Genomic DNA, 22,655 nt, shown 5'->3' with positions numbered 1-22,655 from the left:
CCTATAAGAGCTGGTTAGGCTGTTTTCATGCATCCATATTTAACCTTTATTTAACTAGGCTAGTCAGTTAATAACACATTCTTATTTACAAATGACGGCCTAGGAACAGTGGGTTAACTGCCTTGTTCAGTTTTTGTCGACGTTTACTGACAACGGCCATATTCAACGGGTGTTGAGCATTTGTAAATTCATGAGTTATTCTGCGCTCTGGCACACTCAGACGAGAGCGCAGTGGAATCGAAGTAGATATCCAGGGTGGATTTACGAACGCAGCCTCTGTTTACACTTCTACGTGCTCTTTCTACGGCTTGACGTCACAGAGGACCCCACCTACCGCGAGCATGTGAGTGCACAAGATTGCAGGAGCGAAGTGGGGAACCTGCAAGCTTTTGGATCAAATAAGAATAGCAGAAACAGCATATAGCGTGAGGATGGAGCAAGCAGATCAAGGTAAGGTATTTGTTACAGCATGCAAAATGACAGTACTATTACTGACAACCATTTTAAAACTCTGTTTAGTTTGTTTCTAACCAAAGTTAGCCAGCTAGCTGTAGGCTAATCAGAGCGTATGCTAACTAACTCAAGTTCATCCTTCTGCAGAAGCTTTAAAAAAAAAAGAAAAGTAAAACAAAGAATGTTCTAGTCTTCAATATACCCAGAGACAATAATATGCAAGCCATTCATCTCAAACCACACAAGTTAAACAAAATACTCATACATTGTACAATGTTCCTGTTCTTTGAATGTGGGAGGAAAAACAATACAGATAAGGAAGTTTGTCTAGTCCTCGAATTTAAAACCCAACTTCAATTGTTAACGTTACTTTGTTGCACGCGTTCGAAAGAACGTTGAATGAGTCATAATATTGGTTCAAACATTACATTTATGCGTTGTTTTGCTGTTATTTTCACTGAAGTGGGTTGAAAATACAGTTTACCATATGTTTGCTCCTGGAACGCCCACACACCACACCTCGCTGTAGATGTGTCATACATTCCTTACTGTGTACAGATTGTTCTCCTTCTTGATCATTCACGTGTATGCATTTATTACCCATTGATAAGTTTACTGTATGTCTTTAATCGTTTTAAAGGTTTGTGAACAACTTCATTATCTCCGTTGTAGTCAATGTCTCTGGCACAGTTGTCACAATTCAATTTTCACACTTTGAATGTACTATGTTTATGATGTCGTCGTGTTACGTTTATTTGATAGGCCGCATCACTAAACAGCCTTTGATTTGCACTGTTCTTGTGGTTAGTCTTGTGATGTTGACAGACTACTCGACAACATTCTATCAGCACTTTTTCAGTTTTCCTGCCATCTCGGAAATGGGTAAACACTTCATGTCTCTACAGGTCTAGCCTATGGTTTTACTCCCAGAATGATATACACCTTTCACAATAACAATCCAGGTAGTAACCTATGCCACTTGAGTGTCATTTTGAGGAGGAGCATCACTGGGAGAATCTGAATTGCATACTCCTCTCTCCCTCCCACCTTCTCAAAACCCATTGGAGGAGGTCAGAGGCCTCTGGCTTTCTCATCCAATGGTTTTTGAGAAGGAGGTGAGGAGTATGCAATGATATTCTCCCACTGTCTACGTCTGCTCTCCAGTCCCCTATGACCCCTCTGACCTCTTCCCTCTCCTCCCTTTCCCATTCTGTCCAACATCCCTCTTGGGAGGTGATTCGATGCAGGGCCAGACAGGTAGCAGCTGAATGCATCTTTCCTGGCTTTGATTACTCCCTCTCCTCTCTGCTGGGCAGCCATCTGCCTTGTGCCTCCCTCTCCTCCCTCCTCTCCGTTCATGTCTGCTTGCCCACCTCTCACGTCTCACTGCAGCTGGTATTCAGGCCAGGCAGGCCAGGGAGCAGCGTGTTGTTTAAACAACAGGTTGCAGGATGATGCCAGAGACACACTGTGTCTTGTTTGTGTACTTTGCAGGAGGGGCTGCCAGGTAGGAAGGCCTCTGTGACCTGCTTGTCTTTTTCTTTTATATAGATTACATTTTAGTCACCTGTCATGAGCAGGATCAGCATCCTTCGGCACATAGAGCATAGAGGTGATGCTGTTTCCTGAAGTCCATCTGCTTGTTCTGTAATATGTCTTGAGGTTCAGAAACCTGTTTGCCCCCCCCCAACACACACACCAAAAAAACGTTGATACCTTTTGTATATTTGTGCTCATCAAAAGCCGACCTGGCATTCAATACAAACGGCAGCGTTGTTCACATGCCAGCAAATATGACCCCTTTTTTGAATGACCTTTTAGTTCAAAATAGTTAGTCCCAGTGTACACTGGATATGAAACGGCTCTGTTGCCATGATTTTCATCAGGGTGACTCATGATGGGACCACTAGTCAATGGTTTTCTTCTTGTCAGGCAGCTGTCATGGCAACAGAGGGAGATGTTCAGTTTGTTTTTAGTGCTTCAGGTAAAAGCAGTAGGGGAGTCTGTGTCTGACTGCACCTTCATCTGGAGCCTAATTGACCAATATCAGTCAAACATTATGCCTAAACAGATGAAAGAGCACATTTATGGGCTTTTTAAGACTCCTTTTTGAGAAATATAGTGTCTTTTGCAGGTCTCTATCTTTCATCAGAATTGAAGGTAACCTTAATGACAAAGGCCTGAAAAGGAACTGTTTTACCAGGGGGGAAATGCCTTTTCTTGTAGGGTTTACTGGTGTTACTTAGGGAATGGCTCCAGTTCAGTAAACATATACACTACAGGTGAAACGTTTTAGAACACCTACTCATTTGAGGGTTTTTCTTTATTTTTACTAGGGTGGCTATTTGAAGTATCTCAAATATAAAATATATTTGGGTTTGGTTAACACTTTTTGGTAACTACACGATTCCATATGTGTTATTTCATAGTTTTGATGTCTTCACTATTATTCTAAAATGTAGAAAATAAAGAAAACCATGACTAGGTGTTCTAACTTTTTTTTAAATGTACTTCTCTGCCTCTTTGTTTAATTGAGCTGAGTTGATACAAACACCCTTTCTTCCTCTTCTCTGTTTCATAGTTGCCATTGGTTACTTACCTATTCTATTCTCTCAGGGGTCCGTTTTTGCTCTCAGGGGTCCATTTGTTTGTACAGTGCCTGGGAATGTCTTTCTGCACAAAATGAGGCCCAGATATGTCTTTACTTTAGCGAGCCTTATGCTGTGATGTAACATATTTGTGGAGACATTGTACATGAATGTGTGAGCTGCAGTTTACCTCAAAAGTAGGCTACCACCACACTAGCGGGATGTGGAAGGGCCAATGAGATGTTTATTTTTCATGATATGACTGATAATGTGGAGCAGAAGTAAGAAGAAGCCTGGGCCAATGTCAAGTTTATTTGTCATGTGCAAAGGGTACACAGTAGAGGGATGCGGGTCTAAACGGAGATCATTGATGCGCGGTCGTTCAGACAGACAACTTGGAAATGGTAATCTTTCTGCTTTGTATGCGTAAGCCTAGGTTTACCTATTGTATTTAAAGCACCTCTTTGTCACTTTACACGAACCCCAGAATTCACTGCTTTAAATTCAGTAGCCTATCTCTCCTCTCCTAGTTAAGCATGCAAGAGCATGTGTGGTCTCAATTATGTAGAGTAATCTCTGGTAATTGAATCTATTTCTTCTGTGATATTAGTGCTTTTGATATTGCATGTAGGATGCAACATTGCTGGGACCAGGGCTAGCAAGTGAGCTGTGTCACATGGGCTACGCCTAAATAACATTGTGGGACTGTGGTTGGGTTCGGGACCAGTTCTAGCTGAAGTGGGTAGGAGTCGGACAGAAAGCCACAGGAGCGGAATGAAGAAATCAGTCCCGCGCAGACCTCTAGTACACATTACAATGAAATGCTTGCAGGTTCACCTTGCAACAATGAGGCATAATGGGTATATAAGAACAGGCATAGCAGTTTCATTGCAGTCTCAATGATCATAGACCTACTGTTTATTTAATGTAAGGCTGGAAATCTCTGAAAGTCTTTATTACTCAGACAATTAAATAAGATGCGGTTATCAAATGAATGCAAATATGTTTATAGCTTTTGAAAACCTTAATTTATCTATGGCCCTTGGTAATGCATCCCAGATAATCCAAACAGACATTATTGTAAACTTTTGTTGGCAAACAAAATATTTCATATTGATCTCCTTTCATAATGTAGCATTAACCACAAACTAGCTCTACATTAGAATGGTGTGAACTGAGGAAAAACTCAACTTTTCTCCTTCCTGCATGCTTCAAAACATGTTTTTCTCTGAGATGTGGCCTAACCTAATGATAGTAATTACTGTAAGACCAAGGTCATGGCAAAGTTACTCTAATTAGATTTCAATAAGGCACAACAGGCTCCATTGAGAGGTCTGGCTATTGTAGGAAGTATTTCAGAATCTGAGGCAGCAACATCCACCAGCCAAGACCTGAGACTCCACTGACTGACACTGACATCTCTTCCTGTAAGACCTGGTTAAAACATCAAGGAGCAGACAGTTGTCATATAGAGGTAACTGACAAAATATAGGAAACCCCAACATAGTGTCTTAATAGGGTGTTAGGCCACCAAGAGCCGCAAGAACAGCTTCAAAGAGCCTTGGCATAGAATCTGCAAGTATCTTGAACTCTATTGGAGGGATGTGACCCCATTCTTCCACGAGAAATTCCATCATTTGATGTTTTGTTGATGGTGGTGGAAAAACTCTGTCTCAGGCATCGCTCCAGAATCTCCCGTTCAATTGGGTTGATATATGAGACACGCACAGACTCCTTAAACCCCCTATGCTCCTTTGAGACCCATCTTTCAAAGTCCCTGAGATCTCAGCTCACTGGTCACCATAGCAGCACCCACTCGTAGCACGCGCTCCAGCAGGTATGTCTCACTGGTCACCCCCAAAGCCAATTCCTCGTTTGGTCATCTTTCCTTCCAGTTCTTTGCTGCCAATGACTGGAACGAACTGCAAAAATCTCTGAAGCTGGAGACTCATATCTACCTCACTAGCTTTAAGCACCATCTGTCAGAGCAGCTCACAGATCACTGCACCTGTACATAGCTCATCTGTAAACAGCCCATCTATCTACCTACCTCATCCCCATACTGTATTTATTCATCTTGCTCCTTTGCACCCCAGTATCTCTACTTGCACATTCATCTTCTGCACATCTACCATTCCAGTGTTTAATTGCTATATTGTAATTACTTCGCCACCATGGCCTATTTATTGCCTTAACTTACCTCATTTGCACTCACTGTATATAGACTTTTTGTTTTCCTTTGTTCTACTGTATTATTGACTGTATGTTTTGTTTATTCCATGTGTAACTCTGTTGTTGTATGTGTCGAATTGCTACGCTTTATCTTGGCCAGGTCGCAGTTGCAAATGAGAACTTGTTCTCAACTGGCCTACCTGGTTAAATAAAGGTGAAATAAAAAAATAGCAACAGCACAGTGCTATAAACTCTTGACATCGGAAACGTTTGGGGTGCAGTGTGACTCACAATTCATTACAGGTTCTATTTCTTTATGTGAATTTATTTATAGGGTCTATTACTTTATGTGAATTCATTACAATGTCAATTACTTTGTGTGAATTTTTCATCAGACTGTGTGATTTGGCTGGGCTGTAGGAGGGCCTGGGGGAGCACTAACATTACACTGAGGGGAGAAACCTGGGCCTGGCTGTAATAGTCAAACTGAATAACCTGGCTGCTTTTTGGGTTCAAGTGGAGAAAAATGTGGGATTCCTGATCATAAGATCTTGAGGAAATCGGGACAAATGTAGAGCAAAGAACATCTCCACGGGAGAAGGACACGATTGCCATCTCTGAATGACATTATTGTTGTGAGAGCCTGAAAAATAAGCTGCAACAGTCTTCTAGCTCAGATTACACCACCAAAATATAGATTTGCTCTCTTTTATTATTTACGCCCAAGGAAAGCTCCCCTCATATCCCTGAAGTGCCTCAGTAGAACTCCCTCTCTAGTAGATTGTCATGGGCCTCCTATCATAACACTGGAAATCGCAGGCCTCCCCTCTCACATGGCACCCCTGGCTGTGTCCAGGCCTGGACTGGAGACTTGAGTCATTTCCCCAGTGTCCCATGGTCATGGGGTGATTCCCCCCTTTTTAGGTGTGGAGAAATCCTAGGCCTCTTCATCTCCACACTGTCTGGCTTCCATCCTGCCCCTGACTGACTGACTGGCCAGCCACGGTTGGGCTGGGTCTGGGCTGGAAAGTCATCATCCATCCAGCCAGTGTCTCATGATTCCTGTTTGGGACCCTCCATCATGTGACACGGTGCGCAGGAAATAATCTACTGACAAGACGCTGTGGAGTATTAACAACTTAAAGGACCGTCTTTCTGTCTGACCACGGTGTCCGTTGTTTGTGTTCAAACTCTGCAGGGCAGTGGTAAAATGGATGTCTGACACTGGTCCCGGTTTTGAGGGAATAAGAAAAATAGGAAGCTAAAGTAAGAGACACAGTCAAAGAACAGTGGCACTCCTTCCTTTGCCAGTTTAAACCCTCGCTTTCATCAGTAGCCTATTTGGTTTAGGGAGTTCTATGTGTAACTGGTAAGGTTAAAGTTGCCAGCTCGGGTTTCTTGAAATGAACATTTCAGGCAAAGAGAGATGGCTATCTGCTGTTTTGAATCATTATCCCCACTGAAAACAAATACCTAACTTGTAAACCTACACCTAAATGGAGAGGCAGTGCATGGGTAAAATCACTGGGAAAAAAGCCACATTACAGCCAATGTGTTGTGATAATTGTGTTGTTTGCTCTATAACCTGTTAGTTCATATGCCTTGACCCCGTGATATATAGGGTTAAGGCCAAGGCAATAAGAAGACGGTGGCAGAATAAATTCAACCACACCTTTTTTTCATTACAAAACCAGGGAGTCCACAAAGCATGTTAGCAAGGTCATGTTTCTGATATTTTCTGACTACTAAACAACTATTGATTTAGAACACCAGAGAATTACCACAAAGAATATAGGAGCTGGTTCCACTATTCCACCAACATTTCAACATCCTCAAATCACCTATGCTTAGTCTAATACTGCGACAAATAAAAGATTCCAAAGACAATTTAGTCCAATCAACGTAAACTACATATGTGGCTGTCCATGGTACTGATTTGTGTGTGTGTGTGTGTGTGTGTGTGTGTGTGTGTGTGTGTGTGAGAGACTCACCTTACTTGTAGAGAAACGCCAATGCCATCCTCCTGTTTCATGTTGCCGATCTGGTCTATGGCATACAGTACGCGCTTTTAGTTTTTGTTGTCCAAGGCTACCTGGCTAAAATGCTTGCTCGCTAGGCTAACTTCCTTTCATGGGCAACGATGCACCAGCTAGTTAACATTAACCTTCTACATATTGAACTTCCATCCTCTCAGGCAAGAGACACAATGTATGAATTTATGGTTGGATCAGAATCACCGTAATAATCATTGGCCAGTACGGTAATTGAATAAAAAGTCCAAATCCCTATCTGTCCATGGCTAATTTAGGAAAGGGACAATTTTAGCTAGCTAGATAGCCACCGGAGGACAACAACACAATGAGATGCAACAATTCATTTTTTTTCTGTCAATGATGTTTGATGTGAAGGCAAATCCAAACGGGCTTCCCTTGACACCCTTTTTTTTTTTTTTTTGCGCCCGGACCATTCACAGTGTAGCTCAACGCTGAATGGCTATATACTTTTTTTCTAATCAAGGGAGGCCAAATGCTCGCTGGCTTCCTTTGCGTTCAATGCTACAGGTGGCAACACTATCATACTCTTTTTGACCAGACAGCATCAGATAAGGCTACACATAGCGGAGACAGGGGCGCAGATTCACCATCTCTGATGCTTTCTCTGGTAAGATACATTCAGCCTCCTTTGAATTGAAGGAAAATGATGAAACGCAGAGAAAAAATATATTAAAAAAAATAATTCTTGGTCATTTTTTGTGGGGGAAGTCTGGCTTCGAATCAAGTTTTATTGGTCACATACAGATGGTTAGCTGATGTTAATGCGAGTGTAGCAAATTGCTTGTGCTTCTAGTTCCGACCGTGCAGTAATATCTAACAAGTAATCTAACAATTTCACAACAACTACCTTTTATACACAAGTGTAAAGGAATGAATACAAATATATAAATATATGGATGAGCGATGGCTGTGCAGCATAGGCAAGATGCAGTAGAAAGGATAGAGTACAGTATATACATATGAGATGAGTAATGTAGGGTTTGTAAACATATAAAGTGGCATTGTTTAAAGTGACTAGTGATACATTTATTACATCCAATTATTAAAGTGGCTAGAGATTTGAGTCAGTATGTTGGCAGCAGCCACTCAATGTTAGTGATGGCTGTTTAACAGTCTGATGGCCTTGAGATAGAAGCTGTTTTTCAGTCTCTCGGTCCCAGCTTTGATGCACCTGTACTGACCTCGCCTTCTGGATGATAGCGGGGAGAACAGGCAGTGGCTCGGGTGGTTGTTGTCCTTGAGGATCTTTTTGTAGGTGTCCTGGAGGGCAGGTAGTTTGCCCCCGGTGATGCGTTGTGCAGACCTCACTACTCTCTGGAGAGCCTTACGGTTGTGGGCGGAGCACTTGAAATACCAGGCGGTGATACAGCCCGACAGGATGCTCTCAATTGTGCATCTGTAAAAGTTTGACTGTTTTTGGTGACAAGCCAAATTTCTTCAGCCTCCTGAGGTTGAAGATGCGCTGTTGCGCCTTTTTCACCACTCTGTCTGTGTGGGTGGACCATTTCAGTTTGTCCGTGATGTGTACGCCGAGGAACTTAACTCTCCATCCTCTCCACTACTGTCCCGTCAATGTAGATAGGGGGCTGCTCCCTCTGCTGTTTCCTGAAGTCCACGATCATCTCCTTTGTTTGGTTGACGTTGAGTGTGATTGTTATTTTCCTGTAACCACACTCCGAGGGCCCTCACCTCCTCTCTGTAGGCCGTCTCGTCATTGTTGGTAATCAAGCCTACCACTGTAGTGTCGTCTGCAAACTTGATGATTTGAGTTGGAGGCGTGCATGGCCACGCAGTCATGGGTAAACAGGGAGTACAGGAGAGGGATGAGAACACACCCTTGTGGGGACCCAGTGTTGAGGATCAGCGGGGTGGAGATGTTGTTTCCTACCCTCACCACCTGGGGGCAGCCAGTCAAAGTCCAGGACCCAGTTGCACAGGGCGGGGTTGAGACCCAGGGTCTCGAGCTTAATGATGAGTTTGGAGGGTACTATGGTGTTAAATGCTGAGCTGTTATCGATGAACAGCATTATTACATAGGTATTCCTCTTGTCCAGATGGGTTATGGCAGTGTGATTGTGTCGCCTGTGGACCTATTGGGGCGGTAAGCAAATTGGAGTGGATCTAAGGTGTCAGGTAGGGTGGAGGTGATATGGTCCTTGACTAGTCTCTTAAAGCACTTCATGATGACGGAAGTGAGTGCTACGGGGTGATAGTCATTTAGCTCAGTTACCTTAGCTTTCTTGGGAACAGGAACAATGGTGGCCCTCTTGAAACATGTGGGAACAGCAGACTGGGATAGGGATTGATTGAATATGTCCATAAACACACCAGCCAGCTAGTCTGCGCATGCTCTGAGGACACGGCTAGGGATGCCGTCTGGGCCAGCAGCCTTGCGAGGGTTAACACGTTTTAAATGTTTTACTCAAGTTGGCACAGGTTTTGCTAGCGGGCCATGTCAGTGGCACTGTATTGTCCTCAAAGCGAGCAAAGAAGTTGTTTAGTTTGTCTGGGAGCAAGACGTCGGTGTCTGCGACGGGGCTGGTTTTCTTTTTGTAATCCGTGATTGACTGTAGACCCTGCCACACACGTCTCGTGTCTGAGCTGTTGAATAGCGACTCTACTTTGTCTCTATACTGACACTTATCTTGTTTGATTGCCTTGCGGAGGGAATAGCTAAACTGTTTGTATTCGGTCATGTTTCCGGATGCCTTGCCATGATTAAAAGTGAATGCTGCTATCAATCCATGGTTTCTGGTTGGGAAAGGTTTTAATAGTCACCTTGTTGTCTGAGGCTATCCGGAACATATCCCAGTCCACGTGAATGAAGCAATCTTGAAGCTTGGAATCAGATTGGTCAGACCAGCATTGAACAGACCTGAGCACGGGCGTTTCCTGTTTTAGTTTCTCTCTATAGGCTGAGAGAAACAAAATGGAGTCGTGGTCAGATTTGCTGAAAGTAGGGCGAGGGAGGGCTTTGTATGCATCGTGGAAGTTAAGAGTAGCTATGATCCAGAATGCTGCCAGCCCGGGTCACGCATTCGATATGCTGATAAAATTTAGGGAGCCTTGTTTTCAGATTAGCTTTGTTAAAATCCCCAGCTACAATAAATGCTGCCTCAGGATGTGGTTTCCAGTTACAGAGTCAAATGAAGTTCGTTCAGGGCCGTCGATGTGTCTGCTTGGGGGGATATACACGGCTGTGATTATAATCGAAGAGAATTCTCTTGGTAGATAATGTGGTCGGCATAATGCGGTCGGCATTTGATTGTAAGGAATTCTAGGTCAGGTGAACAAAAGGACTTGAGTTCCTGTATGTTGTTATGATCACACCACAACTCGGTAATCATAAGGTATACACCCCCACCCTTCTTCTTACCAGAGAGATGTTTGTTTCTGTTGGCGCGATGCGTGAAGAAACCAGGTGGCTGTACAGACTCTAACGTATGCCGAGTGAGCCATGTTTCCGTGAAACAGAGAATGTTACAATCTCTGATGTTTCTCTGGAAGGCAACCCTTACTCGAATTTCATCTACCTTGTTGTCAAGAGACTGGCATTCATGAATACCCGCCACTGTGGAGAAGTTGCATGGATTCAATAAGTTATTACTGTAATTCTTCTAATATTAATACAAATTGTGAAGTTCTACTTGTTGGCAAGGAAGTGTGACTACTTGACCTACAGGGTGCTTTTGTTATATCCCTGGAAGGAGGAAATACAAAAATAAGTCACACAGATGTAGCTAGCTTCAAGTCACTTGTAATGAGTGACGGAACCTGCTTTGTGCTCCCATGTAGGAATTCCTAGGTATAACCAATCAAACTCCAATCAGACATCACTAGAGCACATGGATTGCATTATCAACATTCAGATAAATGAATAGCATATTACTTACTGGTACAAATGATGCTGTGTTAGAATGAAATGTGCATTAATAATATCACACTTTCCCTTTAAGATGATGAGTGGCTGACTTTTACTTTGTATTTTTATGTGTGTGAGTGTGTACTCTGTGACGCATGCTTTGGTAACCGGCCAACAAAGACCAGCCAGAAAGGCAAACATCCGGGACCTATAAACTCTTCACACCAACTTCGGAGAGAATGAGGAGGTGCCGAGGTTGGTGTGTGTGCGTGCGCACCTGCTTGCTCGCTTGTAAGGGACTTGGTGAATGGAAGTGCTCACTGTAAGGCCTCATTGTAACCTGAATCTTTGTATCACAGCCTTGTCATATTGTAACACTCTCCATATATTTCACTGGTAGAATCATTTCTATAGTTCGCAATCCGGTTGCTAGGACACGCATGGCTCTTACAAAGACAAAAATGGACAAATCCAAGATTCCTATAACAATGGCAGAACCTTGCTCCATTCAATCCAAGGTCCTTCCTTCCTTACCACTCTCCCGAGTGGCACAGCGGTCTAAGGTGTCACTACAGGCCCTGGTTCGATCCCGGGCTGTATCACAACCGGCCTAGTTCGGGAGTCCCATTGGGCGGCGCACAATTGGCCCTATTGGCCCTAAATAACAATTTGTTCTTTAACTGACTTGCCTCATTAAATAAAATGTAGACCCATACAGAAGTGGCTACGTACAGAACTTTAGTGTGACACAATACAAACACTGACCCCGCTACTGCCGAGCAGCATGGGAAAAGAACGCTAAGGCTATGCTCTGAAACAGACCTGTGTGAGTGAGCATTGGCCTGTACTGTACACCAGTGTAGGTGTCGTATACCATGGACACATATTTTAATATGCCTATGCTCACAAAAGGCTCATCTATTGTGTCTGCAGTAGACACTAAACAGCACAGTTCGGCATTGGTAGACTACTACATATAGTACAGCAAGGCTCTCTCCACACGCTACAGCACAGCTCTGTGTTGGTACATACAGCTGCAGCTACCTGCTCTCTGTACGGTAAGTGTTGGTACATACAGATGCAGCTACCTGCTCTCTGTACGGTAAGTGTTGGTACATACAGATGCAGCTACCTGCTCTCTGTACGGTAAGTGTTGGTACATACAGCTGCAGTAACAGTACAGTGGAGCTCCCAGCTGGACAGTCTGAACTGGATTAGCGGCTCGCTGTAATCTGGGACACTGCAGATTACGGCTGCTTCCATCTCACGGGCCTGCCCTATCCCGGGCCTGAGCGTGTCATGTGACCAACCAACAAATGGAACCTCGTTTTTCCCTAGATGACAAGATGGATGGGGAAGGGGCGATAGAGGAAGGGAGAGAGGGACCAGGGCTGTATACTAGAGCTGGAAACTCATCACAGAAGCGCTCCTGCATTCCATAAAAGCTAGCATAGCCTAGCATCTTTATGGTATTTTCCTTTAAAAACCTCCTGGGTGTGCAGAATCAGAAACTGTGGATGATTGCAGCAATCCACCAGTGACCTTTGGGATTATTTACAACAGAAAAGCCTAGCTACCAGGAAACTGGGAGTGCCTGACTAAAGACTGTGGTGGTTGCTGATTGCAGTGTCGGCAGAGAGTGACGGCGAAAGGGAAGGTAACTCATTAACACCACAGAGTGACTGTCGTGACGCCACCTCGGCCTGCCTGGATGACTGCATGTCATGTGAGCCTGCAGCAGAAAGACAGACCCAGAGACCGACAGACAGGCTAGGAGGCTAGCCCGGCTGGAGCTGTGTGGGTCCGACCGCAACACAGTGTCACATACTGACACACACACACACTGTCATATACACGACACACAGTCACACACACACACACGACACAGGAGTACCGTGTGTCTGCCAGACCAGGAGACAGGAGAGGACAATCGGAGTACTGAGTGAGCTGTGCCCCAGCTGCATGCGTCCTAGCACATGCAGGCAATCAGCGGCTGCAGCGACCTGAGTCATTGTGGTGGGACCCAGCCACCTAACCCAGCCAGGAGCCACCAGGAGCCACCTAACCCAGCCAGGAGCCACCTAACCCAGCCTGGAGCCACCTAACCCAGCCTGGAGCCACCTAACCCAGCCTGGAGCCACCTAACCCAGCCTGGAGCCACCTAACCCAGCCTGGAGCCACCTAACCCAGCCTGGAGCCAGCTAACCCAGCCTGGAGCCACCTAACCCAGCCAGGCAACAGCCATGGACGCACTGGAGCAGGAATACAAGTCTCCGTTTGACTTTGAGCAGGGCGTGAATAGCAGCTACCTCTATCTGTCCCCCAGCTTCAATGTAACACCACCGGGCTCACCGCACGTGACTGTCACAGCCAGAGGTAACCAGAGCAGTGTGTGAGTGAGTGAAGAAGTTTGTACTGGGATGTGGATAGGGTGTTTGCAAAGAGAATGAGATGGAGGGGTGTGCATGTGAACAAAAAGAGATCTAATTTGCGTTTCTTGATGTGTGACTGTGTTCTGTTGCTGTCACATTCTGACCTGTTTTATTAAAGGGTCTGTCTGGGGCAGATGTCAAATGGGTGGGGGGTTGCTGGGGGTTGAACTCTGACAAGACCACACTGAAAACACTCCTAGGAAGAAGCCTAGAGTGGTTTTGGATTGTCGGGCTGGCATCAGAGGAGCTTGGTCAAGCTATGACAAGACCGAACAAAGCTGGTACCACAGCCAAAGCCCTTTAAACAAATATAGGTCAAAAAACCGAACAAAAAGTTACATGACTCTTAACTATGCTGGCAGTCCCATCATTACTAGTTAACCTACAGCAATATAATTGGCTTACACTGGCCACTGTATTTTTTTTTTATAAAGGTTCAATGACTTAAATTAACAATTAAAAACCCCTTTTGGCTTGTTATACTGACAAGCTAATTATACGCTGCTATTCCATGCCATTCTGATGGGATTAACCTCAGTTCTCAACAGACGGGCCTCATTTAAAGTAGTGGCCTTTATTTTTTGGCTGCGGCTGCGAATACAGAGTACCTATACATTGCATTGGAGCAAAAACAATCAGCGTTTTGTGTGATGTAGGCTAATCTTTATAGTTACTGCCACATCGTGGGAAAAATGAGTTTGACACTCCTGTTCGAACCGATATAAGGTAGAAGCCCTTGTGGTCTGGGATGGTGGTATAGATTACACAGACCTGTCACTGTCAGCAGTATAGCTACCAGGACTGCAGACACCTGAGTGGCACTGCCTCGTCAAGGGGAGGGAGGGAAACAATCGAAAGGGAAAGGTCAAGAAGAGTTGAGTGAATGTGTTGAGCATTTCTACACAATTTATCTCATAGAAATATTATTTGATATTCAGAGTTGGGTACATTTCTGTTAGGTTGATGGTAATTTGAGCAACATTGAAGAGCATGCTTCTACTGTTTCATAATAACTCGTGAGGCCAAGCCAGTCTTCTCTGTATTCTCTTGGTGTGATGCCTGTTCAAGCCAGTCTTCTCTGTATTCTCTTGGTGTGATGCCTGTTCAAGCCAGTCTTCTCTGTATTCTCTTGGTGTGATGCCTGTTCAAGCCAGTCTTCTCTGTATTCTCTTGGTGTGATGCCTGTTCAAGCCAGTCTTCTCTGTATTCTCTTGGTGTGATGCCTGTTCAAGCCAGTCTTCTCTGTATTCTCTTGGTGTGATGCCTGTTCAAGCCAGTCTTCTCTGTATTCTCTTGGTGTGATGCCTGTTCAAGCCAGTCTTCTCTGTATTCTCTTGGTGTGATGTCTTCTCTGTATTCTCTTGGTGTGATGCCTGTTCACTGAGCAAACTCACTCAGTTGTTTCTTATTTCCAATGGTCTTGGTCATGGTCTTCCTAATCCTGAAGCCTTAATGTGGTCAACAAGCACTAAGGACCAGAAAGTCATTCAATCTCTTAAGTCCAAAACATCACTGGTTTAGTATGAAGTTGCTTCTTTAGCCATTCATGTAAGCATGAAGAAAAGTGGTTAAAACAGGCTACTGATGCAATCAACTGTCATCCATACAGGTAACATCCATAGATACATGTCAGCTGCAGTTCTGTATCTGAACTACTGTAACCACAAGTTATCTCTAATACTAATCAATTACAGGACCATCCGTTCCCAGGGTCAAAACCCAGATCACAATGAACACCCATGATTCGTGCTGCACCGGCCAAAATATCCACATTTTTCATAACATGGTTCTTTTGTTGCTGCTAGGGATCAGTTATTGGAGTTTTTATTCCACTGACAGCCTTTTTCTCAGTGTCTTTTTGATTGACAACTCTGTTCTGAACTACCCCACTTTCTCTTGCATGGCTGGTTCTCTCCTGCTGAAAAATCTCAATGTCTCCATCCAGGAAGTTCAGCTGTTATTCATGTTACAATGGAAGAGTTTCATTCCAAAACACTATATATACATTTTCAGAAATATTGGTGCGTTTGCTTTTTTTGTTTTAAATAAATAATGAGTGAAAAACCACCCCAATCTATCTAATCATGGCATGGCGTTTGTTCAATGACACATGTATTTGTTAAAAATCTATCACTTGATGGTTTCATTTCTGAAAGACAATTAATCAGGTTTTTTTGCAAAATGCCAAATATCCTCTTCAGTCTCAGAAGTAAGTAGTACTGCTAGGTTTTACAGTCAAATATAACAAATAACTACATGTTTAATAAAGAACTGTACAAATGATACATTTGTGACATCAATATATATGTATGTGTGTGTGTGTGTGTGTGTGTGTGTGTGTGTGTGTGTGTGTGTGTGTGTGTGTGTGTGTGTGTGTGTCTGTGTGTGTGTCTGTGTGTGTGTCTGTGTGTGTGTGTGTGTGTGTCTATCTATCTTTAGTTTTTATTTGATTGAATACAGTAACATGATCTGTATGTAAAACATCTGTTTAGCAGATTCTCTTATCCACAGACAAGCGCATATGACAGTCAAGTATACAGGATACGAACATATTCCATTCCAGCTTAACAATGGATATATAGCGTTAAACAAAACAAAAAATCCTATACATCTGAAATCTATGAATAAACACAACTGTGATTTGTGGATATAGTGTTTTGGAAATAAACTCTTCAATTCCTACAGGGTCTTGCCCTGGCTGAGAGTCCAACATCAAAGAAGTGAGACCACAATATTGTGTGTGTGTGTGTTTGACACCTGCCCTTCAAAGGCTCTCTCTTAATCTAGCTGGTCCCTCCACCTCCTGTGGACACTGGGCTATGTCTTTTCTTCCTCCACTCCAGAAGGAGAAACACTAAGTTGACATATCATTGAACCCCTGCTGTGTCCTCTCAAGCTTTTGAGGATCAGAAACTCTGAGGATGTCTCTCTTAACTCTCTTTTTTTACCCTCCCTGTCTCTCTCCATCTCCTCCCACTACATCTCTCCAGGTGCTGTGAGACCAGACTCTATCACAGAGGTAGGGGAGGATGCAGTGATGTCGGTGACCGTGTCCCCTTCCGTCCCCACCCTGACAGAGGAGGAACAGGAGGAACTACGAGATGAACTGCTCAAGGTAAATCAGGAACCCTGGCTCAAGTCAGAGGTCTAGCTATTATAAGAATGTAGATACTTCCAGTGTTATAATGTATAACAAAACTCTGTTGTACGAATGACAGAATTGTGGTTCTGGTGGGGGAAACAAAAAACGATAATTTGTTTCAGTCAATACTGCCCACCCCTACACCCTGTGTTTCTCACCCCTACACCCCGTGTCTCGCGCCGTCTCTGTCCACATCTCTTGCGCCGTCTCTGTCCTCAACGTGTGTGTCTCTCTCTCACTGTCTGTTGCGTTCTCTCTCGCTCTCTCACCGTCTGTCTCTCTCTCTCTCTCCATGTCTCTGTCTGTCTCCATGTCTCTCGCTCTCTCTGTCATGTCTGTCTCTCTGTGTCATGTCTCTCTCTCGGTCATGTCTGTCTGTTTCTCTCAGGTGGAGGATGAGGTCGTGACTCTGTCTCAGGTGCTGGCAGCTAAGGAGAAGCAGGTGGCAGACCTCAAGAGGAAGCTGGGCATCACTCCTCTCAACGAGCTCAAACAGAACATCAGCAAGAGCTGGCAAGAGGTCACCACCTCTACTGCGTACGTGGCTGTACACACACAGGAACGCACACATACGTAACACTTCTACACAGGCATACACACATGCAGGTGTGAGCACGCACACTATTCTGCAGAGTCAGCCAACACATGCTCACTAGTCAGAGGGGGAATGTGTACATTCTCTTTATTTTCTCTCATTTTTTTTCTTGTCTTGCTCTCCCTCTCCCTCCTAACAGCTATAAGAAGACGTCAGAGGGCCTGTCCGTAGCTGGTCAGAAGGCCACGGCAGCCTTCACCAGCGTGGGCTCGGCCATCAGCAGGAAGTTTGAGGACGTCAGGTGAGGCACACGCATAGTCTGCGTCTGAAACGACACCCTATTCCCTATATAGTGCAGTACTTGTGACCAGGTCCCAATGAGCTCTGGTCAAAAGTACTGCACCGTGTAGTGAATAGGGCGCCATTTTGGAAGCAGACAAAGACAGGCTCTTTTTTTTACCACAGAGAGGGCTTAAGCTTAGACCTGAAGTTTTGTAGTGTATTTTATCAAGTAGAGTGGGGACTGAAGAGGCAGGCAGGGAGAATACACATGCTCGTCTTATCATGGGAAATGTAATGTTCATTGTCTGTACATGTCTTTAACACAATACTTGGCCTTTACAGATTGCAATCTATTTCCAATGCTTTTGGGTAAGACTGTCCCTGCTGGTGCCGGTAGTTAGTTCATCCATACTAAGTCATTTAGATGCTGTTTAGATCATTACTCTGTAGGTAGTCTTGCTGAGTGTTAACCCCTGGCTGCTTGTAGAGTTCATATCTATTTCTCCACTCTGTCACTGTACTACATGGGTTCTTCTGTGCTAGGGGAATCTGGTTCTGTGTGAGATCTGTGAGGATTCATTCAAATGCTTCTTGTGATTGCATGACTGTGCGTGTACAGTAGGTCTACATTGCCATAAATGACTATGGTAACTGAGGCATGTTTTCACCTCAACATACTCTTAGTCACTCGTCAGTTGAACTTGGATTGAATGTAGGAAATAAAGGATGAATGAAGGAATGTGTCTGTCTACCTCTCCACACTGGGGCACTCTCTTTGGTAACCCCCCATCTCTCTTTTTTTAATGCTGTCGGATAGCATACGCTCCCTACAGCATTCTGCTAGTATGCCCGTGATGAGGTAAGGGAACACACACATTAACAACCAAACCGCGGCTTGCTGGATTCCTCTACTCTCTGTAGCCCCTTTTACAATAATGTCTCGCAGCTTCACGGACTTGAGGAAAAACTGGCTTGAGTTCTGACATTTTCAAATGGAAATTACAAACATTAGAAGTTATTTTAAACCTCAAATACACTATATAAGTTTGCATTTCCCGCTGTGCAGGAAAATTCCCAGCAACAAGAGTGATCAAATGAAGAGCCTACATCTGTTGGTTGAGATGCGACTGCCAACACCCCTCTAGTTTATAGGGACTGAGGTGCATCTCTGACACTAACATTATTTTCTTATCCCCGTTCTTGTATTCTTAGTGTTTTTACCCTCTGGTCAGTAAATAGTCTATATGATCTGTGAATGGAAGAGACTGGAATGTGGCCACTCTGGAATCCTCTATAGTTAACTGAACTGTCTGGATGGGTCGTCGGATAACGTTCCTTATGAAAAGTAGTGCACTAAATAGGGAATATGGTGTCATTTCAGACGCCACACACTAGTCTCTGCAATATCACTCCTCTTCCTGCTCTACTCATATCACGTGTCCCTCTTCACAGGAACACACCCACCTTTAAGTCGTTTGAGGAGAAAGTCGAGACTTTAAAGGTAAAAGATGAGAAGAGGAGTGAGTAAGAACTTAATCACTTCTCAGTACATTTGGAGGAGCCCTAAAATATTTATCTTTGAATATTTGGGGAGAAATTCATCAAAACGCAACAGATGTTAAAAATGTATGAATTTGTTTGTCTTCATTTATTCATTCATTCATCTTTTTCTCTTCCTCTACCATCTGCAGGTCAAGATGAGCCCGACGGCATCTCAGGGTGACTTTGGCGATGTGTTGACCTCCACAGCGACCTCTGACCCTACTGTTCCCGTGGAGAAACGGCCAGAGGCCACGCCCATCGCCAGCCATGAAGAACAGCCCCACTGAGACCAGCCTGACCTTTCACCCCTGACCCCTAGCCAGGCTGACATTCACTAGAACCATACCCTCTTTCCCCTTCTGTCTCCCCTCTTTCTGTTCTCTCACCTCCTCCCTTCTTCAGCTCACTCTTTACAACCCTATAGCACAAAACAACAGAACCAACAACCAAAAAGGAAAAATGTTTCCCCAGGAACATTTAAATTTAAAAACAATTAAATTATGAAAATATTGTTGACACCGTAACAATTGTATGTTTGTACGACTGTATGTTTCTATTCTAATGTCCATGGTTTAGGAACCTGCACAAGTAGAAGATTATACATTACACTTGCTGTGACATACAGTTTCTCATTAAGTGAAGTTGTGATGGCACAAAACCAATTGGTTCACACAGGCCCATATATTTCCATATCTTTGAGTACTAACAGGCATTTGTTTTTTTCTTTTCTTTTGATGTACTCCAGTCACTGTAATACCCTAGGATGTCATTTCTGTTCCAACACTGAAGAGGCTGTCTCTGTCATTTATTACTATCACCAATAGCACCAGTAATGTGGTATAGAGCACAGCTGAGTAGAGTTAATACCAGATCTGTGTAGCTCACACACTCCTCACAGCTTAACCATATGGGGGTGGTCTAAATCTGACCTCTGAGCAGTTCATAGTGCTTAACTCTGATATCAGAGAGGGTGGGCCAATGCATCCAGATCAGTGTGTAATGATAGTCGCAGATGCATGATTGGTTGTAATGGTGTCGGCTGGCCTTGACCCTCAGGTCAGTGCAATTTACATCACTCAAAGCCTCACAGCATGGTGGGCCAAAGTCCGTATTGGGGCACTTGTCTCACTGGCTTCTCTCTGCTTGGTTTGCTGAAACACAGCAGGATAGTTACTGGATGCTGTGTACTTCTCTACTGTTGAATAATATATGAATGGTAGTTGTTTTTGTTAGTGATTTTCATTGTTTACCTTTTCATAAAGATGTGCAATTTTCCTTAAATTGGAAATATACTATTCTTGACCTAGACTAATAACTAGATTTCCCCGTGTTGGTATTTTAATTTCTCTACAGTGTATGTGGTATGCTAATCCATTTTTTCAATTGACTTTCTATGAGGGGATGTTTTTCTCTTCTGAACATCTTGAGGTATAAAAGAGTGAGATGCAGAATCCCGTTAAATGTTTACTCTTGACCACACTAGGATGATACATACAGTGCCTATAGAAAGTCTACACATCCTTGAATGTTTTTCACCAGAAGTCTTTCTAAGAGGTTAAGTGTTCCTGAGTGGTCTAGTCTGTCCAGAATTAAATCTGCTTAAAAAAAAAATCAGAGGCAAGGTCCATCAGTGATCCCCAACCAAATTTACTGAGCCTGACTAAAACGATGGATATATGTTTCCCTAAGGGTTGTGCCAACTTGGTTGAACGAAAATGATTCCCAGATGTAATTGCTGCCAAAGGTGCATCCACCAAGTTTTAACTCAGGATAGAGAGACTTATCCAATTTATATTTAAGTTATTTGTAATTTTTTGGGGTAAAATGTTCTATAACTTTCATTCACGTTGAAAATGTGGAGTAGGTTGTCGATCTGTAGGAAAAACATTTCATGGGGAGTGTAGACTTTCTATAGGCACTGTACACTGTATGTACATTTTAGGACACTAGTGAATATTTGGTTTAAATGCCCAATGCAAGTCCTCCCCTACTGGAAGACGACTGGCCATATCATGGCATGGATTCATTGTGGAAATGAAAAGTCCTGGTTCCACTATTAAGAATACATTATGGCTAATAAAATGTCTTCCAGAGAGAAGTTACTGTAGATCCTTTGTCCCCATTTAGCCCATCTGCTGTTGACTTTTCTGTTTAGTCATGACCTATTTCACAGATGTACCTCTCAGGAAAGGGGCTTTCCCACCTCTTCATTGTGGGCAGAAATGGTTTGTCAGAAACTGTGATCAAAAGTCTTCTGGTAAACTGCCAGAGAGTAGACCTTCAGCAGCCACCCTGGCACTGGTCTGGTCTGTAATTGGAATGCTGACGTCTAAAAAAAATAAATACAAAAAAGTCAAACTGGGTTATTTAACAAGAATGCACTTGAACAGTGCCCTGTCTTGTCTCCTTTAGCATTCCTCACAACCTTTCAAATAAATGTCTTTTTATGTTGTTTTCAACATTTAAGAGGCATGAGAAGAGAATACATTTTCCATCCATTTATTATGACACTTTTGTCTGTACCAAAGCATCATGGGGGTTCCTTATCCACTCTGGTATCACACTGTAAGAGGCAGAGGTACAAATAGTCATGTCACTGTTTCATACAATGATGTTATGCAGGGCAGGTTTCAAGAGGTGGACAGGTGTGCCAATAGCTATATAGATATATAAATAATAGATATCCCCTTGGTACATTTAGAAATATACTTTTTTGTATTGTATGTAGAAATGTAAATATGCCTATTGTAATGAGGAGTAACATGTGTAGAGCCGGTATAGTTCAGTGGTTACAGATGATATATTCAAGTACTTGATGCTTTTTTTTTTTTACACTAATCATCGCTATAGTGACATTCTTTGGAGCAGCTTTTGTTTTTCATGTTGGAGCTTCACTCTCTTTTTGTCTGGGGTTACGGAACCTGCTTGGCATTCTATAACCTTCTAGAGACAACTTGATTACTGGGAGTTCTGTGCTGGAACTTCAGAGTCAATACTTGGCACTCTGCATCACTTTATGTAGTAAACTTCAATGGCTGCCTGGAGGAATGTGGGAGATTCCCATTAACAAAGCAGCCTGCCCCTAATTTGAGTCTTAATGGTTGATAGGATTTGTCATAACATTCCAGTCTGGTCTGACTTTCAGACGGCATTATAAATAATAACAGAACAGGACCCTTAGTTTTAGGAGTTCCTGCCAGGGATGGTTTAGGTGTTGGGAGTCTGAAACTTAGTTTATTTTTCCAGGGGGTTGATGCTTGATGGGTCACTGGTATTTGAGATGTTTGTGGAATGCACCAGGGTGGTGTTTGGTGGCGGTACCGTGTACGTGGTCAAAGGGTAGAGAATGGGTAATGCTTTGCCACGTTATTGTCATGACAGACACTTGCAACCTTCAAACATTTTGAACTGTCATTTTAAATTATAATTGTGATAAGACTATATTCACTATTTTCATATGTTGTGGGTCAAATTTTTTTTTGAATCTCTTACGTTTTCACTAGTATATTAGCTGTAACGGTAATGCGCAAGTCATTTATAATGCATTGTCTATGTTTAGTGTTTTTCCTGAACAGGTCGAATATTACTGGTTG

The 22,655-nt window shown here is 43.4% G+C and overlaps 1 protein-coding gene across 3 annotated transcripts; it reads left to right on the top strand.

Annotated features, from left to right (window-relative positions):
* Window positions 1-307: 307 nt before the first annotated feature.
* Window positions 308-21,545, top strand: LOC115173915 (tumor protein D52). 3 transcript variants are annotated; one of them, XM_029732424.1, is made up of 6 exons: window positions 308-450; window positions 16,552-16,676; window positions 17,092-17,240; window positions 17,438-17,539; window positions 18,973-19,021; window positions 19,212-21,545. In XM_029732424.1, exons 1-6 carry the CDS (start codon window positions 432-434, stop codon window positions 19,347-19,349), a joined length of 582 nt encoding a protein of 193 aa, XP_029588284.1. In that variant the 5' UTR covers window positions 308-431; the 3' UTR covers window positions 19,350-21,545. The 3 variants fall into 3 exon arrangements, with proteins under 3 accessions (XP_029588284.1, XP_029588283.1, XP_029588282.1); XM_029732423.1 differs by lacking the exon at window positions 308-450 and adding an exon at window positions 12,882-13,505 and having other exon boundaries at window positions 18,973-19,040; XM_029732422.1 differs by lacking the exon at window positions 308-450 and adding an exon at window positions 12,888-13,505.
* The last annotated feature ends 1,110 nt before the right edge of the window (window positions 21,546-22,655 follow it).

Source organism: Salmo trutta, chromosome 34, assembly GCF_901001165.1.
Source record: "Salmo trutta chromosome 34, fSalTru1.1, whole genome shotgun sequence".
NCBI classification, from domain to species: Eukaryota; Metazoa; Chordata; class Actinopteri; order Salmoniformes; family Salmonidae; genus Salmo; species Salmo trutta.
Note: the sequence above shows the minus strand (reverse complement) of the source record. Positions and strands in the feature narration are given on the sequence as shown.

Excerpts from the sequence above, each read along its gene's own strand:
- LOC115173915 (XM_029732422.1), top strand. The coding sequence starts at position 13,373 with ATGGACGCACTGGAGCAGGAATACAAGTCTCCGTTTGACTTTGAGCAG. Across the intron at positions 17,540-18,972 it reads AGGAAGTTTGAGGACGTCAG|GAACACACCCACCTTTAAGT; the intron begins GTGAGGCACACG and ends CCCTCTTCACAG. Across the intron at positions 19,022-19,211 it reads AGAAAGTCGAGACTTTAAAG|GTCAAGATGAGCCCGACGGC; the intron begins GTAAAAGATGAG and ends TACCATCTGCAG.